Source organism: Prionailurus viverrinus, unplaced genomic scaffold (genome assembly GCF_022837055.1).
Source record: "Prionailurus viverrinus isolate Anna unplaced genomic scaffold, UM_Priviv_1.0 scaffold_33, whole genome shotgun sequence".
Classification (NCBI taxonomy): Eukaryota; Metazoa; Chordata; class Mammalia; order Carnivora; family Felidae; genus Prionailurus; species Prionailurus viverrinus.
Genome location: NW_025927604.1, coordinates 1,556,028 through 1,570,833, shown reverse-complemented (window position 1 = coordinate 1,570,833; position 14,806 = coordinate 1,556,028). Strand labels below are relative to the sequence as shown.

Below are 14,806 nucleotides of genomic sequence, written 5' to 3'. Positions count from 1 at the left end.
CTGGCCCACGCCCACGTGGGAAGTCCTGGTGCCCTTTAGGGACCACCCACAGGATCTCATGCAACAGGCCATCCCACATGCTGCCCGTCGGGAATGGGAAGGTCAGCCCCAGCCGAGAGCAGTCCAGCCCGCCTAGGTAACAGGAAGACAGCCCAGGCCCCAAACCATCAGGGAAGGACCCCCCCAAGGGCTGGGGACCCTGCAGCACCAGCCACACTCCGGCTTGGGCGCCTCTCACGGACAGAATGGTCAGACCACGCGCCCACAAAGGACAAAAGGAAGACGTGCGTGAAGGCTCATGGGACAATGGTGCGAGAGACAGAATCCCTGGGACATTCTCAGGATTCGTCCACGGGTCAGGAGCTATCAGACCCCTGGCCACAGTGACCATCTGGGAAAGGACATGAGAGCCGTTCTGTGAAGCGGGAAGAATCGGCCCCAGAGCACGGACAAGCCGGCCTCGTCGGGTTCCCCACGAGGAGCTCCACGAGCGGGACGCACACCTTGTACCTCGAGCAGGTACGAGGGACAGGTGTTCAGAGGAAGAGGACACGCTCTGTCGCGAGCAGTGACGGGAACCTTGGCCGCAGAAGGCCCGCGTCTCCGGACGGCGCATCCGCACAGAGCGGTGGGTCCGCCAGGAGGGAGCCGCGTGTACCTCTGGGCTGCACGGTCAGGTGGGCCACAGCCCTCTGGGAGCCGATGATGTTGACAGCCTGGCACTCGTACTGGCCCTGGTCGTGGAGCGCCACACCCGAGATCCTGAGCGTTCCCGAGGAGAGGACGAGGTGTCGCCGGTCCACGGACAGCTGGCTCCCTGAAAGGCACGGGGGCGCCAGTCAGTGGGACACGCAGTGAGTGGTGGGTTAGAGGCAGGACTCGGGTATGTCGGTCAGCAGAACGTTCTCGGAGCAAACGAGAAGCAGGGCCCCTGGGTCAGCACCTCCTGAGCGACGGTCCAGCCTACGGGGCGTGCGGCAGGTCAGGGACAAGAGACCCGTCCCCGCCTCCGAGAAACTGCCCAGAAGCAGGGAGGAGCGGATGGCAGGGACGCAGACTAAACACACAGGAGTCAGGACACAGGGGGCGTGTGTGACGTCGGCCCGAGGACGGGCCACGGGGCAGGGGGCAGGGCGGGAGTTACTCAGAAGCGAAGGACACCCCAGGTGAGGGGGCACATGCCCTGGCGGAGCCCCTCCTGCCCAGAATAGAGGTGCAGGCGTTAGCTCCTGCCACACCTGCCCTTGTGCTCCTCTGGTTTAAGGGCCCCTTAGGGGAGCTGCCCTCCGGTTCCAGGCAGGTTCTCAAGGTCACTCCCAGGGCTGAGCCCGGGGGCCACCTCTCCTCCCCCCACCTTCCCAGCCGGGCTGCCAGCGCCCCGGGAGAAGTCTGTGTCTTTGCGTCATCTGCCCTGCGGTTCACCAGCTGCAGCAGGAGAGGTGGCCCCGGGGAATCAGCATGATCGACAGGTGGAGATCAACAGTGTGACCTCACCGCAGGTGGAGACACAGCACGACGGCCCCAGGAAATGAGCTTCCAACAGACGTGTGCTACAATCAGTTTCCAGAAACTTCTATCCTACATGCTGCTAAATCCCATCGAGATGCTAATTCAGTGCAGATCAAAAGCAAGACACAGACTACATGGGAGGAGCAAGAAAGCAGAAGGCCACCCCAGCGCCCTCGTGGACAGTCTCCTCCCCATGTCCTTCTCGGCAGCAGTGGGCGAAGGCGAGGCTGGGACACACACACGCTGACGGTCCCCACGGCCGGGACGCCTTGGCTCGGCCACCACTCGGGCCTGGGCAGGGGCTCCGGGGCTGCCTGGAAAGGGCAGACAGACTTCCCGAGGCGGCTCTTACCTCCTTTGGTCCACGCTATGACCGGCTGTGGGTAGCCCTTGGCCTCACACTGGAAGTCGACCGTCTGGCCCTCGATAACAGCTCTGTCCGCAGGGGTCACGGTGAACTGGGGAAGAGCTTCCGGAAGGAAAAACATGGGAAGGATCATTTCAGAGGTGGATCTGGGTAAAACCACTGGAAGGAGCATCCGGGTCCTCCCTCCGGGCAGGCGCCACGGCCCCGAGCGGCCAGCTGTGCCCCAGGGGGGCGCCAGAGAGGGAACAGCATGACGGCAAAAGGGCATCGGACGCCGGGAGACGTTCAGAGACCTCTGCTGACTCAGCCCCACCGCACACGCAGTGTGCGGACGGCGATGAGGCTAACGAGGGGGTCCCGCTCCTCTCGCCGTGCAACGTCCGCTCGTCCTTGTGTGGCGAAGCGTCACCTGGCCCAGCTGTACGTGGGGACAGGAGCCGGTTTGCTGCCGGGGGTGTGAATCACACAGCCCTAAGCCCAGAACAGATCCGTGCGTGCAACAGTAACGACCAGACGACAGCACCACGCGGTTACGTGCCCAAAGAGGCAGCAGGACAGACTCACAGCAGACGGCAAGGGAGGGGGCTTCCATGGAGGAGGGAAGCTGGGGAAGACAGACAAATCGGGAGAGGGCTGATCTCTCGGGATTTTCGGCTCTCCTGGCTCAGAGCTTCTCCTCAAATGCCTCACTGTGTAATCTATTAACAAGGCAACAAACTCACTAAGAGTCAGTCGGACGTTAGGAAACACACAGCTGAGCTCTTAAAACTACAGGTCCCGTCTGCAGCTGGAGCCAAAGCTACTCCTGGGAAGTTCCGAGCTGAATGCAAGGCTTACTGATGGACTCAACACGCCCGTGCACACCGCCCACACTCGTGTGTTCGCCTTACACACGCCAGGTGCCCTACGTGCCACAGATAACACGGCCAGAGATAAAGCCCCGGGAGAAATGAACCGTCCTAAAAGTCTCCATTTGGAAACCAAACGAATCCCCAAGTCACGGAAGTCGGAGGTGGGAAGTGCGCTGGGGGCGGGGAGAGGGTCTGCACGCGAGCGACGAGGGGGCGCCCGACCCACCCTGGACGATGATCAGAGCCGCAGCGTGGATGCTGTCCAGGCTGTTGGATGCGAAGCACGTGTACTCCCCACTGTCGTCCTGCTGGACGTTCTGAATGTACAGGCCGCCAGAGGGGGTGATGCTCACGCGAGGGTCCTCAGGCAGGGGCGTGCGGTCCCCTTTGGTCCAGGTGATCCGCGGCACAGGGTGGCCTGTGGCGCTGCACTCCAGGGTGACACTCTCGCCGACCAGCACCTCCGTGTTCTGTGGCTGGATTACAAAAGCGGGTCGGGCTGTCACAAGGAAACACAAGTTCTGGATTAGTTTCCTCTGGCCAAGCAACAGGGCTCTGCGCGGGCTTCTCTCTCTCCAGGCCACTTGTTCCATCTACTGGCCTTAAAATGAAGCAAACGGTTTAATCAACACTCTCTCGTCTTCTTTCTCGTTTAAAGAACGTGCAGCCGGCAGGGATGTGCTGCCTCGGACGAGGGCCGTCAGTGCCCGACAGATGGCCGGGCGGCTCCCTCTTTCAGCGTGGACGGAGCAGCCCCAGGCAGGATCCTTACTTCTGTTCGTTCTAAGTACACTGGGTCAGTCCGGCCAAACCTTGCCAGAGCCTCTTACTAGCACGAAACACTGTTTTTAAACTGTATTTAGAACAAAGAAAAATAACCCATTTCCTATGCAAAAAGAAAGCACAAGCTAGCTGAGCTAGTATGTTCCAGCTCTGAATCCAGAAGAAAGTCTGTGCCCCGAGCGACCTGCTTTGTGAGGGCGTCCACGCAGCACGGAGCTCACACACCAGCGGCATAAACCGCCACGGCCCGCCTGCGGTGACGTGGCCACACACGTCAGAACTGAGAAGTCATACACCCCGTTACCCAGAGATCACTCTCCTAGGAGTTTACGAGCATGTAAAACAAGGTTTGTACCCCAAAAGGGTGCTTTTTAAATTCCTGTGATGTATATTCAGGCCGACACCCTTCTCCCCAATTCTGAAATCCAAAAACGCTCCGAACACGAAACATCTTTCATAATTTATTTGTAAAACTTGGGGCGCCTGGGTGGCGCAGTCGGTTAAGCATCCGACTTCAGCCAGGTCACGATCTCGCGGTCCATGAGTTCGAGCCCCACGTCAGGCTCTGGGCTGATGGCTCAGAGCCTGGAGCCTGTTTCCGATTCTGTGTCTCCCTCTCTCTCTGCCCCTCCCCCGTTCATGCTCTCTCTCTGTCCCAAAAATAAATAAACATTGGAAAAAAAAAAAAATCTTAAAAAAAAAAAAAAAAAACTTAATCTGACGAGAAGCGTCTAGAGTCTTAACTTACTCCTCGTCACGTGACTGCACGCAGCTCGCTGTGGGACGCGGATACGCTGGCTACAGGGCGGTGCCCGGTACCCCGCGAGCCAGTTAAACAGATTACGTACCAGGTGGCCCTGCTGAAATTCCCCCAATTTCTGATTTCCAAATGATATCAGACCCAAGAGGTTTTGGATAAAGGGATGATGTGGACTGATAATAGCAAAAGATTTGAGGAAAAACCTCAGAAACTCCAAAGAACCAGTTAAATAGATCACATTGCCACAGATCATGAATTCCACGCAGCTGTGAAAAGGAAAGAGTAAGAGAACCAGTCACGTTCTGAGATGAAAAGCAAGCAAGGCGGGGGCGAAGAAGGCAGCCCTAGCCATAATCTGGGAGAGTGGGGTTGGAGGCGTGAATTTAGGGGATGAAGAAAGACACAGAAGAACAGTTCTGCGCCTTTCGTGTTCGGTTAATGTTTAAACTGTACTAAACACATATCTAAAGAACAGATAATAGAAGGTGCAGAAATGATCCTAATATTAGCATTTCTGGAGAATGGCAAGCTAGAGACCACAAAGCCATCTGCAGGGGCAAGAACCCCAAAGTCAAAGCCCACCCGGAGGGCACGTGCAACTGTGGCTTGAGAAGTGGCTGTTCAGAGCCTGTGGAGAAACAGAGGCAAAGGCGAGGACAGCTCTGGGTGCAACTGCGCACCCAATGTGGACAGAGAGTTGGCATCAGTCGAACGTGGAAATAAATCTCCTTCAAGTTTTATTGACCCAAAGCTGGTCCTCATGAGGGGCTGCCGCCTGACTCCAGCTCCAAGTGAGAAAGAAAGGGCGAGATTCAGAAGTGCTAACTATGCTATGACCACACAACACACGAAGCACAAAATGTTTCATACACCGAAAAATCAGAACACAGCCTACTTTGGAGACAACAGTAGGCGGTGATTATCGACTCTGGTAACTTAAGGTCACGTTTATATTATCCTAGGGAATCACTGACATCAAGGAACCACGCTGTGGCTTCCAAAGTGGAAGCAGGAAACAGAAGACGGGCAATTATTCCAAAATTAGGCACAGAATACAAAAAAGACTGGATAGATAGTCCCAGGATGCAAAACTGATAAATCTAAATATGTTGCTCATGACAATAAACACACATGGACTCATTTTAAGAAAACATCAGTCTGAATTTCTTCTTAAAAAACAGAGCAAAGGTCGAGGATTACCTAGGACCACGTGCTCCGACATCTCCGGGTGAAGGAATTTCGCTGCAGACTAGCGCACCCGCGCTTTGCCCACTTCCAGCCAGCATCCTGCCCACTTCCGGTCCCGCGCCCTGCCCACTTCCTGCCCACTTCTGGTCCCGCGCCCTGCCCACACCCTGCCCTGGCCCTGCCCATGCCCAGCCCGTGCCCTGCCCACTTTCTGCTCTCATCCTGCCCCCATCCTACCCATGCCCTGCCCATGCCCGCCCTCACCCTACCCGTGCCCTGCCCACTTCCTGCTCTCATCCTGCCCATGCCCTGCCCACTTCCTGCTCTCATCCTGCCCACTTCCTGCCTGTGCTCTGCCCACTTCCTGCTCTCATCCTACCCACTTCCTGCCCACGCCCGCCCTCACCCTACCCACTTCCTGCTCTCATCATACCCACTTCCTGCCCATTTCCTGCTCTCATCCTGCCCACTTCCTTCCCATGCCCTGCCCACATCCTACCCGTGCCCTGCCCAGCTGGGTGCAGGGAAGGAGCCTGTGCGCCACGAGCAAGGGCAGCTCTGGAAGGAACCCTCATGTGGCGTCCTCTCCACGTACCTGGAGACCCAAAGTACCTGAGGGTGACTTCTTGTGTTTTCACCTGCCCGGCGGCATTTTTCGCCATGCACTGGTAAATCCCCTGGTCTGTCTCCTGTGTGTTTTGGATCATCAGGGTTCCGTCGTCCAGCAAGTTGAGGCGGGAATCTGTGTTCATGCTCAGCTCGTTGCTGCAAAGACACAAACCCGGCACGCTCAGACTCGGAAAGCTCCAGGAGGCCCAGTCCACACCGGAAGACACCTGAGCACGTGGGGAGGCAGAGACGCCATGCCTGGCCTTTCCAGGACACTTTCCCACCCCCGACACAGTGTCCCACATCATTACCATGTCTGGGACAGGGGCCGGCCTAGTGCATCACTAATTCCTGGTTACTTTTACTATTCAGTTTCAGTCTATAAAGATTTTAAAGTTTGGGCAACTGGGTGGCGTGGTCGTACAGGGGTCCGACTCTGTCCCGATTTTGGCTCAGGTCATGATCTCAGTGTGTGGGACTGAGCCTCTAGTCAGGCTCTGTGCTGACAGCATGGAGCCTGCCTGGGATTCTCTCCTTCTCTCTGCTCCTCCCCAACACTCCCTCCCTGTCTCTCTCTCTCTCAAATAAAAATAAATAAAACAAAACAAAAAATACTTTTAAGTTTCAAAGCGGTCCTCTTTCCAAAGGGAAACAATGAAAATAGTGGGAAAAATTCAAAAGAAACATTTTCCTTGGTTTCTGACAAACTGACTCAAGAAAATGGGACAGAAACATTTGCTATCATTAAAGCAAATGACTACATACACTGACCGACAAAACCATCATTGTTGTGAGCATTTCCCTATGGACGCCACTCAGAAACCTACAGGCTCTCGGCTGAAGACCCGGCCAGGTGTGAGAGTCCCCTTCCCCTCCCGGCTCACACACCTCTCTACCTGCACCAACCCACCGAAAGTGACATCCGTCCTCATCCACGGGGTTTTCTGGAAGGAAGCAACAGTCCCCCCAGGTTCCAAACGTAAGAGACTTACTGATCTGGCCCAGCTCCCTTCCATAAACATGGTGAGCCAGCAAGTCAGGAAGGCAGGCCCACCGGTGAGGTGGACTAACAGGGGAGGCAGGTCAGCAGGGGAGGCGGACCCACAGGGGAGGCTGGCAGGTGGAGGCAGAGCCCAGCACCAGACGCCAGGCCTGGGGTTAATGGAAAAGGCTCAGCCGAATTCATGCCTTTCTACTTTTCAAATACGCACGTACTCCTCCTGTATTAACTCAGGATTTTAAATCTTGACAACTCCAGAGCCATCCAAGAGAACACCCTCTCTGAGGACCAGGCTGGCACTGCTCACATCCTGCACGGCGCTGGGCCCGGGTCATAAGGACAAACCCAGGTTAGACGAGGCTCCCAAACTTCACAGGCAGGAAAGTGCTGCCCCTCCTGCACCTGACGGCTCTCTGATGCCAAGCTCCCCAGCTTCCTGCGCATCTTCTCTGCGAACACGGCCCAGCACTGGGAGGGATGACAGCTGGGTGGGCGTCTGGGCTCGGTCACCAGAGGGTCCTCTGCGCCCTGTTACGACCGAACGGCCAGCGAGCTCAGAGTGTAAACGCCCACAGCCAAGATCCGCAGAAAAGCCTGTCCGTGTCCTCGTGAGAATGAACACAGAAGCAATGACAGGGGGTCTCACGCTAACAATCTGTTTTCAAGGAGTCGGTTCAGAACGCACGCTGGAAAGCGTTCCATGTTAACACAAGGCCCCGGGAGCCACGTCCTCCGACACCTGTGCCCCCACACACCCCAAAATGCTTGTGGACAGAAGGGAGGACGCTCGTTTGCTGAGGCCGATCAGACGTGCAAGGAACTAACTACAAAAGTGCCCACTTGATGGGCGGCCCTGAAGACGCTGTCCCAGCAGGAAGGAGCCCTCCTCACCCAGGAGGATGGTTCCAGCTTCGAAGCCCCAGTGACCACCCTCCCCCCAGATCCGGCGGAGAACCAAGCCTCCCTCACGCCCCTCACCCCAGGCAGGGGGAGTAACGGACGGCCCCTTACAGCAGAAACGATGCAGAAACGTTCTCCTTTAGACCCTTCCCTCCACCGGAGAGGCCGAGAGTGTCGAGGGGCCCACAGGGTGGCGGCGTGGGCACACGCCCAGTGGTGCAGACGGGGCATCTGGGCGGACAGTGAGATTCACTTACTTGTTTCGCAGCCAGATGATCTCGGGTTTGGGGTTGCCTTCTGCTCTGCATGTGAAAAACACAGTGTTCCCCGAGGTGACATCCGCGTCCTGGGGCTCTGATGTGATCCGGGGCCTTTCTGTGCCAAGAAGGAAACGCAGATCTTCTTGGTTTTAAACACTCCCGTTAGAGTCAGCAAGAACCCAAACCAGATCTCAGGTTTAAGAGAAAATCCCAAGTGTTCAAACATCCATCCCAACCACAATGTTCCCACGAAGATGACAGACGGGCATCTCCTGGGAGACAGGCTGAGTTTTACCCAGCGTTTCTGACCCTCAGATAAACCCGGCGAGACTCCTGTGCACACAGCAAACTCCAGGAACAGCTGTTTTGGGTGAATAAAGCAATAGAAAACAAAGCCTTTTAGCTAACGCACTCCTGAGAGCAGAAAGCTCTACTGTGCAAGGCAGGACGGTAGCGCATCCTCGTCCTCTGTCCTCCCACGTGCGCGTCCCATTCCTATGGCCCTGGGACCAACGAGCTGCCTCCTCCAATCTGCTAAAAGGGGGCTGCCCCATGTCCTCCTTCTCCACGAATACGGTGGCAGGAGGCAGACAAAACCCGTGGCCCTCGAGCTGGGGTCCTGTTGGTTAAGTCAGAGGCGGCTGGGGAGCAGGGCCACCCAGGGCAGCTCTGGGACATCAACCGTGTGGTGCATGGCGGTGACACACACACACACACACACACACACACACACACACACGCATGTAGATGTCAGGGGTCAGCCGGGCACTCTCAGCTGCGGCCTCTGGCCTCTGTCCCAGGAAAGAGCCTCGTCTGTGAGGCGCACACAGCCCAGAAGTGCTGCCTGCGTGCGGCATGGCTCCCGCCGGAGGACAGTCGCACAGGACGCATACATGTGAACAGGGCCTCTGACGCCGCACACTATTGAGGCCGGGCAGGTGCACAGACGGGTGCACACGTGTAAGGACAGTTAACAAAGGAGTGCAGATCTGGCTGGTTACTCACAAAAGCTGCTCATTTCTAGTTTCGTTACATGTATTTTCAACACTAAAAAAACGATGATGCTTTAGAGAAATGGGCTTCAGCACCCCAAAACAGTGCTGCAATTAAAAGGCTCAGCCGCACCAGGCCTTGGGCACTGCAGGACTCTGCCCCGCCGTCGGAGTTTGGCCCTTCTGGCGGTCTGTGTCTCGGGGCCGTGGCCGGAGGCCCAGCCCAGTGCGCAGAGGCAGCCGGCAGCTGCAGCCTGTGTGCATGGGGGCGGGAGGGACGGGGAGGCAGGGACAGTGTGACCCAGTTTGCTCATTTTGCAGGGGAGCCTGAAACCAAAGCCAAGAAACCCCACAGGCACTGAGTGATGCTGTGTGCAGACCAGGGCTTTGCCAAGGAGCGTCCCTGTCAGTCCCACAGGATCTGATGCAGGGACGCCGTCCCTGCAGGTGGGCAGGGCCGTGCGTACCACACCCCCTGGGCGCCAGCACGGGGCTCTGGGTGCCCCTCGGCCCCTGGCCGCACTCACCACAGTCCAGCTCTTCAGGGGTGATCGTGGCCACCGAGCGCCCCTGGATACGTCGCGGGTATTCACAGGTGGCGGCCGCCTGTGCGTTGCCGGACTTGGCGTAGGTTTTCAGCAAATCCGTCAGCCACAGGATTTCACAGTCGCAGTGCAGCGCGTTGGAGTCCAGTCTCCTGGGACAGGGAAGACGGTGAGACGTGGGGACGAGCCCACCCCGGACAAGCTGGACGCGTGAGCCTGTGCGGGGCCTGCCGGACACAGGCCGGCGAGGAGCGTCCAGGCCGCTGGCCAGGTCCCCACCCCGGGGACCCCGCCTGCTTGCCCGGCCCTAAGCTTGCTCTTCTGGTGACCTCCCTGCTCCCTCAACACCAAGTGCCCCTCCACCTTCGCCAGAACGCCGTCTGACTTTGGCTCGTTTCTTTGTCCAGAAGCAATCCTAACTAGCGAGGGAGGCTGTCTTATTTCACCTTATTTCGCTCTGGACCTGGGCTCATTAGCATGATCTTCCCCTTTTCCTGATGTCTAGCTCCTTATGCTCGGTGACAGCCAACCGCAGAGCGGCGGCCCTCCTGACCGCGGAGGAAAACACAGAAGGGCGTCAAGCAACGTTCTCGACCAGCACTAACATCCCTTCCTTCTATTAAAATACACCACCCGGGACAAGAAGTGTGTTGAGAGGTCTTAGAAACCGGGGGACCAGTTTACTTAATGCCCAGCTCTGCGAACACTCAAGGGCTGGGGACAGGACACAGAGTCCTACACGGACGTGGTTCCACCACCAAAATATGCAACATGGAATTAAAAATTAATCTGAAGAATGTGAAACTGATTTTAAAACATGTCTTGGGGCGCCTGGGTGGCGCAGTCGGTTAAGCGTCCGACTTCAGCCAGGTCACGATCTCGCGGTCCGTGAGTTCGAGCCCCGCGTCGGGCTCTGGGCTGACGGCTCAGAGCCTGGAGCCTGCTTCCGATTCTGTGTCTCCCTCTCTCTCTGTCCCTCCCCCGTTCATGCTCTGTCTCTCTCTGTCCCAAAAATAAATAAAAAATGTTGAAAACATGTCTTGTTTGCCTCTGAAGGGGTCAACCTGCTGGCACACCCCCGGAGTCCCGGGGGCTCTCGGCTGTGCCCACCGGGAGGGTTGACTGTGCCCTCTGGGTGTCCCTGTGCTTTTCTGCATGTGACATACCCCCAGCCCCTGGCACAGGACCCGGCTCAGGACCTGGCTCAGGACCCGGCCAATGGCAGGGAATCAATCAGCTTCTGTAAAGACACACTTACAGTCTCTTCATGGATTCCAAGTGACTGAATGTTCCTGGAACCAAATGTGTGATTCGGTTGTTATGTAAAAATCTGTTGAAAGAGAGAAAACCACAAACCAACTTTTAAAAACGCTTCTTACACGTGTAGAAAAGAGTGCAAGCAGTCAAGCAAGTGAGTTGTAAACAATACCTCAGCGACTGCGTTTATGGGATACAAATGAACTTGAGAACAATATTTAGTTCAGAAAATAATTCGATTTGTTTTTCTATTTTATCACCACCTCCAAATAAAGAGAAAATTGTAAGTCCCGCTTCTGAACTGTTAGATAAGAAACAGAGATTTGCTCAGGTGTCTGGACAGGCAGTGGCCCCGTTTCCATCACAGAACCTGATGGCACGCGGCCCCCGGGGACCAGCGGGAAGACGGGAGGGCAAGGCGAAATCAACTTACAGCCTTTCCAGCTTCGGCAAATGTTGGAATGACTCTGGGTCCAAAGTTTCTATCTGATTAAAGTGCAGGTATCTAGACAAGTTTTTTTAAAAAAGGAAAAAGAGAAAGGAAACATTGTAAACAATTTTACTTTTGCTGATCTAGATTTTCTGCTCAAAAAAATGGTTCCTAAGTCATTTCAAATTCGCATGTCAACAGGTAACTCTCTAGATTTCCTACACTGTGCAGAAAACACGTGAAGTAATCACAGAGTAAGATGAAATACAATTAAAAACTGGGCACAGACTGTAAGACAGACAGCAGGGACTCTGACCAAGTCCCCTTCAGGCCTGGGGCCTGGCTGCTTAGCCCGGGGACCTGCTTGCAAAGCACACGGACCTTCGCAGGAAAAAAGCCAAAATATTCTCAATTGCATGTAAGTAGGTGCACGCCGTCATTCAAACCTTCTAGTCTATATGGGAATTTAGGGGAGGATACGCGTATACGTTAATGTGGGGGTGAGCATACCGTCAGCTCTGGAAAGAACTACAGGAAAAATAACACAGCACCAGGCTTAGTAAGATAATGTGCTAATTACACAGAATATCCAGCATTTATATTTCATTTACTATGTCCCCTTAACTTTCCATAATTTACACATTTTTTACCACAACTAATTTCTCCTCATTTTCCTCAATTACTGCTTTTCTCACTTTGGAAATTGGTGTGTTTCCCCTTAAGAAAAACACCAGAAGTGGTCTTAGGACGGGGTGCTCCTGCCGCAAGCCCCCCACCCACACGAGGAAGAGGGGGGTCCCCGCCTTCACACAGGCTGACTCTGGGAGGGGACGCTGGGCCCAGCAGCTACAGGCTTCACCCCAAACCCCAACGCCAGAAAGCACTCTGGAAACGCACCCAGATCACTCGGAGACCTCCACTAACTTTCAAAGTACCATAACTTGGGTCACCAGAGTTCAGTTGTCCTCCCTTGCCCTCTGTTCCTGTCCTTGGCTCCCTGGGAGGGTGCACGGTGTCCCCCACCCCCCCACCCCCCGCCAAGTCTCAGGTCATTGCCAGATCCACCTCCCGCGCCTCCGTGACACCCGCAGACAGGTCCCTGCCCATCGCCCCGCACACCAGGGTGGGAAGCCCACGAGCAGGGAACAGAGGGGACACGGGGAGAAAATCCACAGTCAGCAGCCATCACAGGAGGCTCCTGGAGGGGACCCCCATCGGCAGGCAGGGGGAGTCCTAGGGGAGGCACCCAGGGAGGAGGTGGAGGAGGCAGGAGAGACTCCCCGGGGCTCCGGGCGGCCTGGGGGCCACCCCCCTCCCACGGCCCCAAGACGGCCGTGAGCCCCAACCCCATCTACGCTCTCTGCGTCTGGCCACACGCGTTCACCACACACGATGCGGGCCTCCCAGAAACCCGCTGGGCAGAAGCTCAGCAGACTCCGGCGGCCCCGGGCTCGTCCCAGGGGTGTGGAGGGGCTCCTGGAGGCATCCGGACCCAGGATCCACCGTCTCCAGCAGGTTGGTTAGAGACCCTGCTCGGGGCTCCTGGTCCAGTAAGCCTCACTTCCCCCAGACTTTGCCCCTTTCTTCCTGGAAAGTAGCTGGCCTCCCCGCCCCCCGCTGTCAGGGTGAGCTCCACCTGCTTCAACTTTCCAGCACGTTTAAATCAGACGCGATTTTCTAGGTGTCGGCTACGATGATCTCACTGCCCCGTCCCGGGGGGGAGTGTGTCCCTTCGTAAACTCTCCTCCACCTGGACGTTTTCCAGACACTTCCGTGTGTTTCTGCAAAGCTCTGAACTTTTTGTCCCTTTCTCTCTGAAGCGAAGATTACACAAACACTTCCGTACGACCCCTTCCCTCCCTGACATCACAAGCCACGCGCAGTGAGCTGAGGAATGCAGGTCCCTCCCGAATCAAAAGGGCCTCGACACACGAGCACCGTGTGTGCCCTGAGGCACTGTTTTCGGGGTGCCCGCGCCCCAGTCCTGCCGGGGATCCCCGTGCAGGCTCTGCGCCCGGCCGGCCGAGGAAACACGCACACGCGCGGGCGGCCGGGGGCAGACCCCCTGTTACAGCAACCGGCCCCGTCCGGCTGTGCGACTAAACTGCGGGCAGTTCTGGAATCCTCCAAGTTGTTCCAGCTCCACAGCCGAAAAGTCAAACAAACAAACCAGAAAGAGACTCCCGCTGCCTGAAATTCTACTTAGAAATGAACGTGCTGACTTCACAGCAATGGAGGACTTCTTGTGCGGCCACGGAAACGACATCCACACACGCTAACTAGAACCACGTGAAAAAGTTTATTTTCTCCGAAATCATGACGTCATAAACGCAGGAAGCTGCACGTGCGCAGAGTCACAAAAGGAACCGGCGGGAGATAAAAACCACCTGCCGGCCCCGCGGCGCCCTGGGTGCCTCTCCCCGAAGGCCCTTCACTTGTGTGCGAGCCTGTCCCTTAACTCGGGAGCACCATGAAGACAGGGGCCGCTGGCTCTCGCTGATCTCTGCATCACGGGTCTCAGCACCCGGCTGCTCTTGGGCAGAAACCGGTGCCGTCCGGGACCGGGTGGGTGGGGGTCAGACAGACAGAGGAGTAACGAGTCAACCGCTGCTTCTCCAAGCGGCATGCACACACGCCCTACGCCCCGTTAGTACAGACATGCATCGTGCAGACAGCAAACTTAGTTCATCTTCCCTACGAGAGGCAAGAAGGCAGGTGACATCCAAGGCAGCCAGGCGCAGGAGAGGGACACTTACAGTTGCTCTAGAGAGGCAAGTCCCTGAAACGCTTGCCTGTCAATTGACTGGATCTCATTCTTGTACAAATAGCTGAAACAAGAAACGGGGGGAGGGTTAGCACACACACGAGACACCCTAGCTCCGGGTGGAAAGAAGAATTACGTCGACACATGGAGAGGGTTTTAAAATTAACGACTGCATTAGAATACGGACGACACATTGGCACGGCCGCGCGGTCACCCTCCTGGAGGGCCCCCTGCCCGTCCCCAAAGGACAGTGGCCACACACGGGACGCCGCTGACCACCGCTCTGTCTTCGGACCAGTCCCTGGTTCTGGGAGCGTGGCTTGCGACTCGTTCCCAGTACGCTCGCTTCAAAGCTCGAAGGGAATAAAAGCATTTCCCCACAAACATGTAGTATGCGTTGATCATAAGACGCTGTAACTGCGGCATTTTGAGAGACCCGGAAACAATTTGGGGAGCGGACAGTTCGCACCCTGCATGTGCCCTGCAGACCTCCCCCACCAGGGTCCCCTGCCGGCATGTCAGAAGAGTCACAGAATTGGCTCACCGCCTGTTTTGAGATGGTCTGCAAGCTAAGAATGGGTTTTACATTTT

General features: G+C 56.4%; 1 protein-coding gene across 1 annotated transcript in view; it reads right to left on the bottom strand.

The window, feature by feature from the left end:
• Window positions 1–14,806, bottom strand: part of PXDN (peroxidasin) — an 80,240-nt gene that overhangs the window by 23,867 nt on the left and 41,567 nt on the right. The window contains exons 6-14 of the mRNA XM_047845107.1: window positions 14,208–14,279; window positions 11,455–11,526; window positions 11,023–11,094; window positions 9,747–9,916; window positions 8,225–8,342; window positions 6,054–6,223; window positions 2,954–3,226; window positions 1,862–1,978; window positions 659–817 (exon numbers count right to left, since the gene is read on the bottom strand). Of these exons, the coding sequence (XP_047701063.1) occupies window positions 659–817; window positions 1,862–1,978; window positions 2,954–3,226; window positions 6,054–6,223; window positions 8,225–8,342; window positions 9,747–9,916; window positions 11,023–11,094; window positions 11,455–11,526; window positions 14,208–14,279 (1,223 nt within the window). The remainder of the gene's footprint in view (window positions 1–658; window positions 818–1,861; window positions 1,979–2,953; window positions 3,227–6,053; window positions 6,224–8,224; window positions 8,343–9,746; window positions 9,917–11,022; window positions 11,095–11,454; window positions 11,527–14,207; window positions 14,280–14,806) is intronic.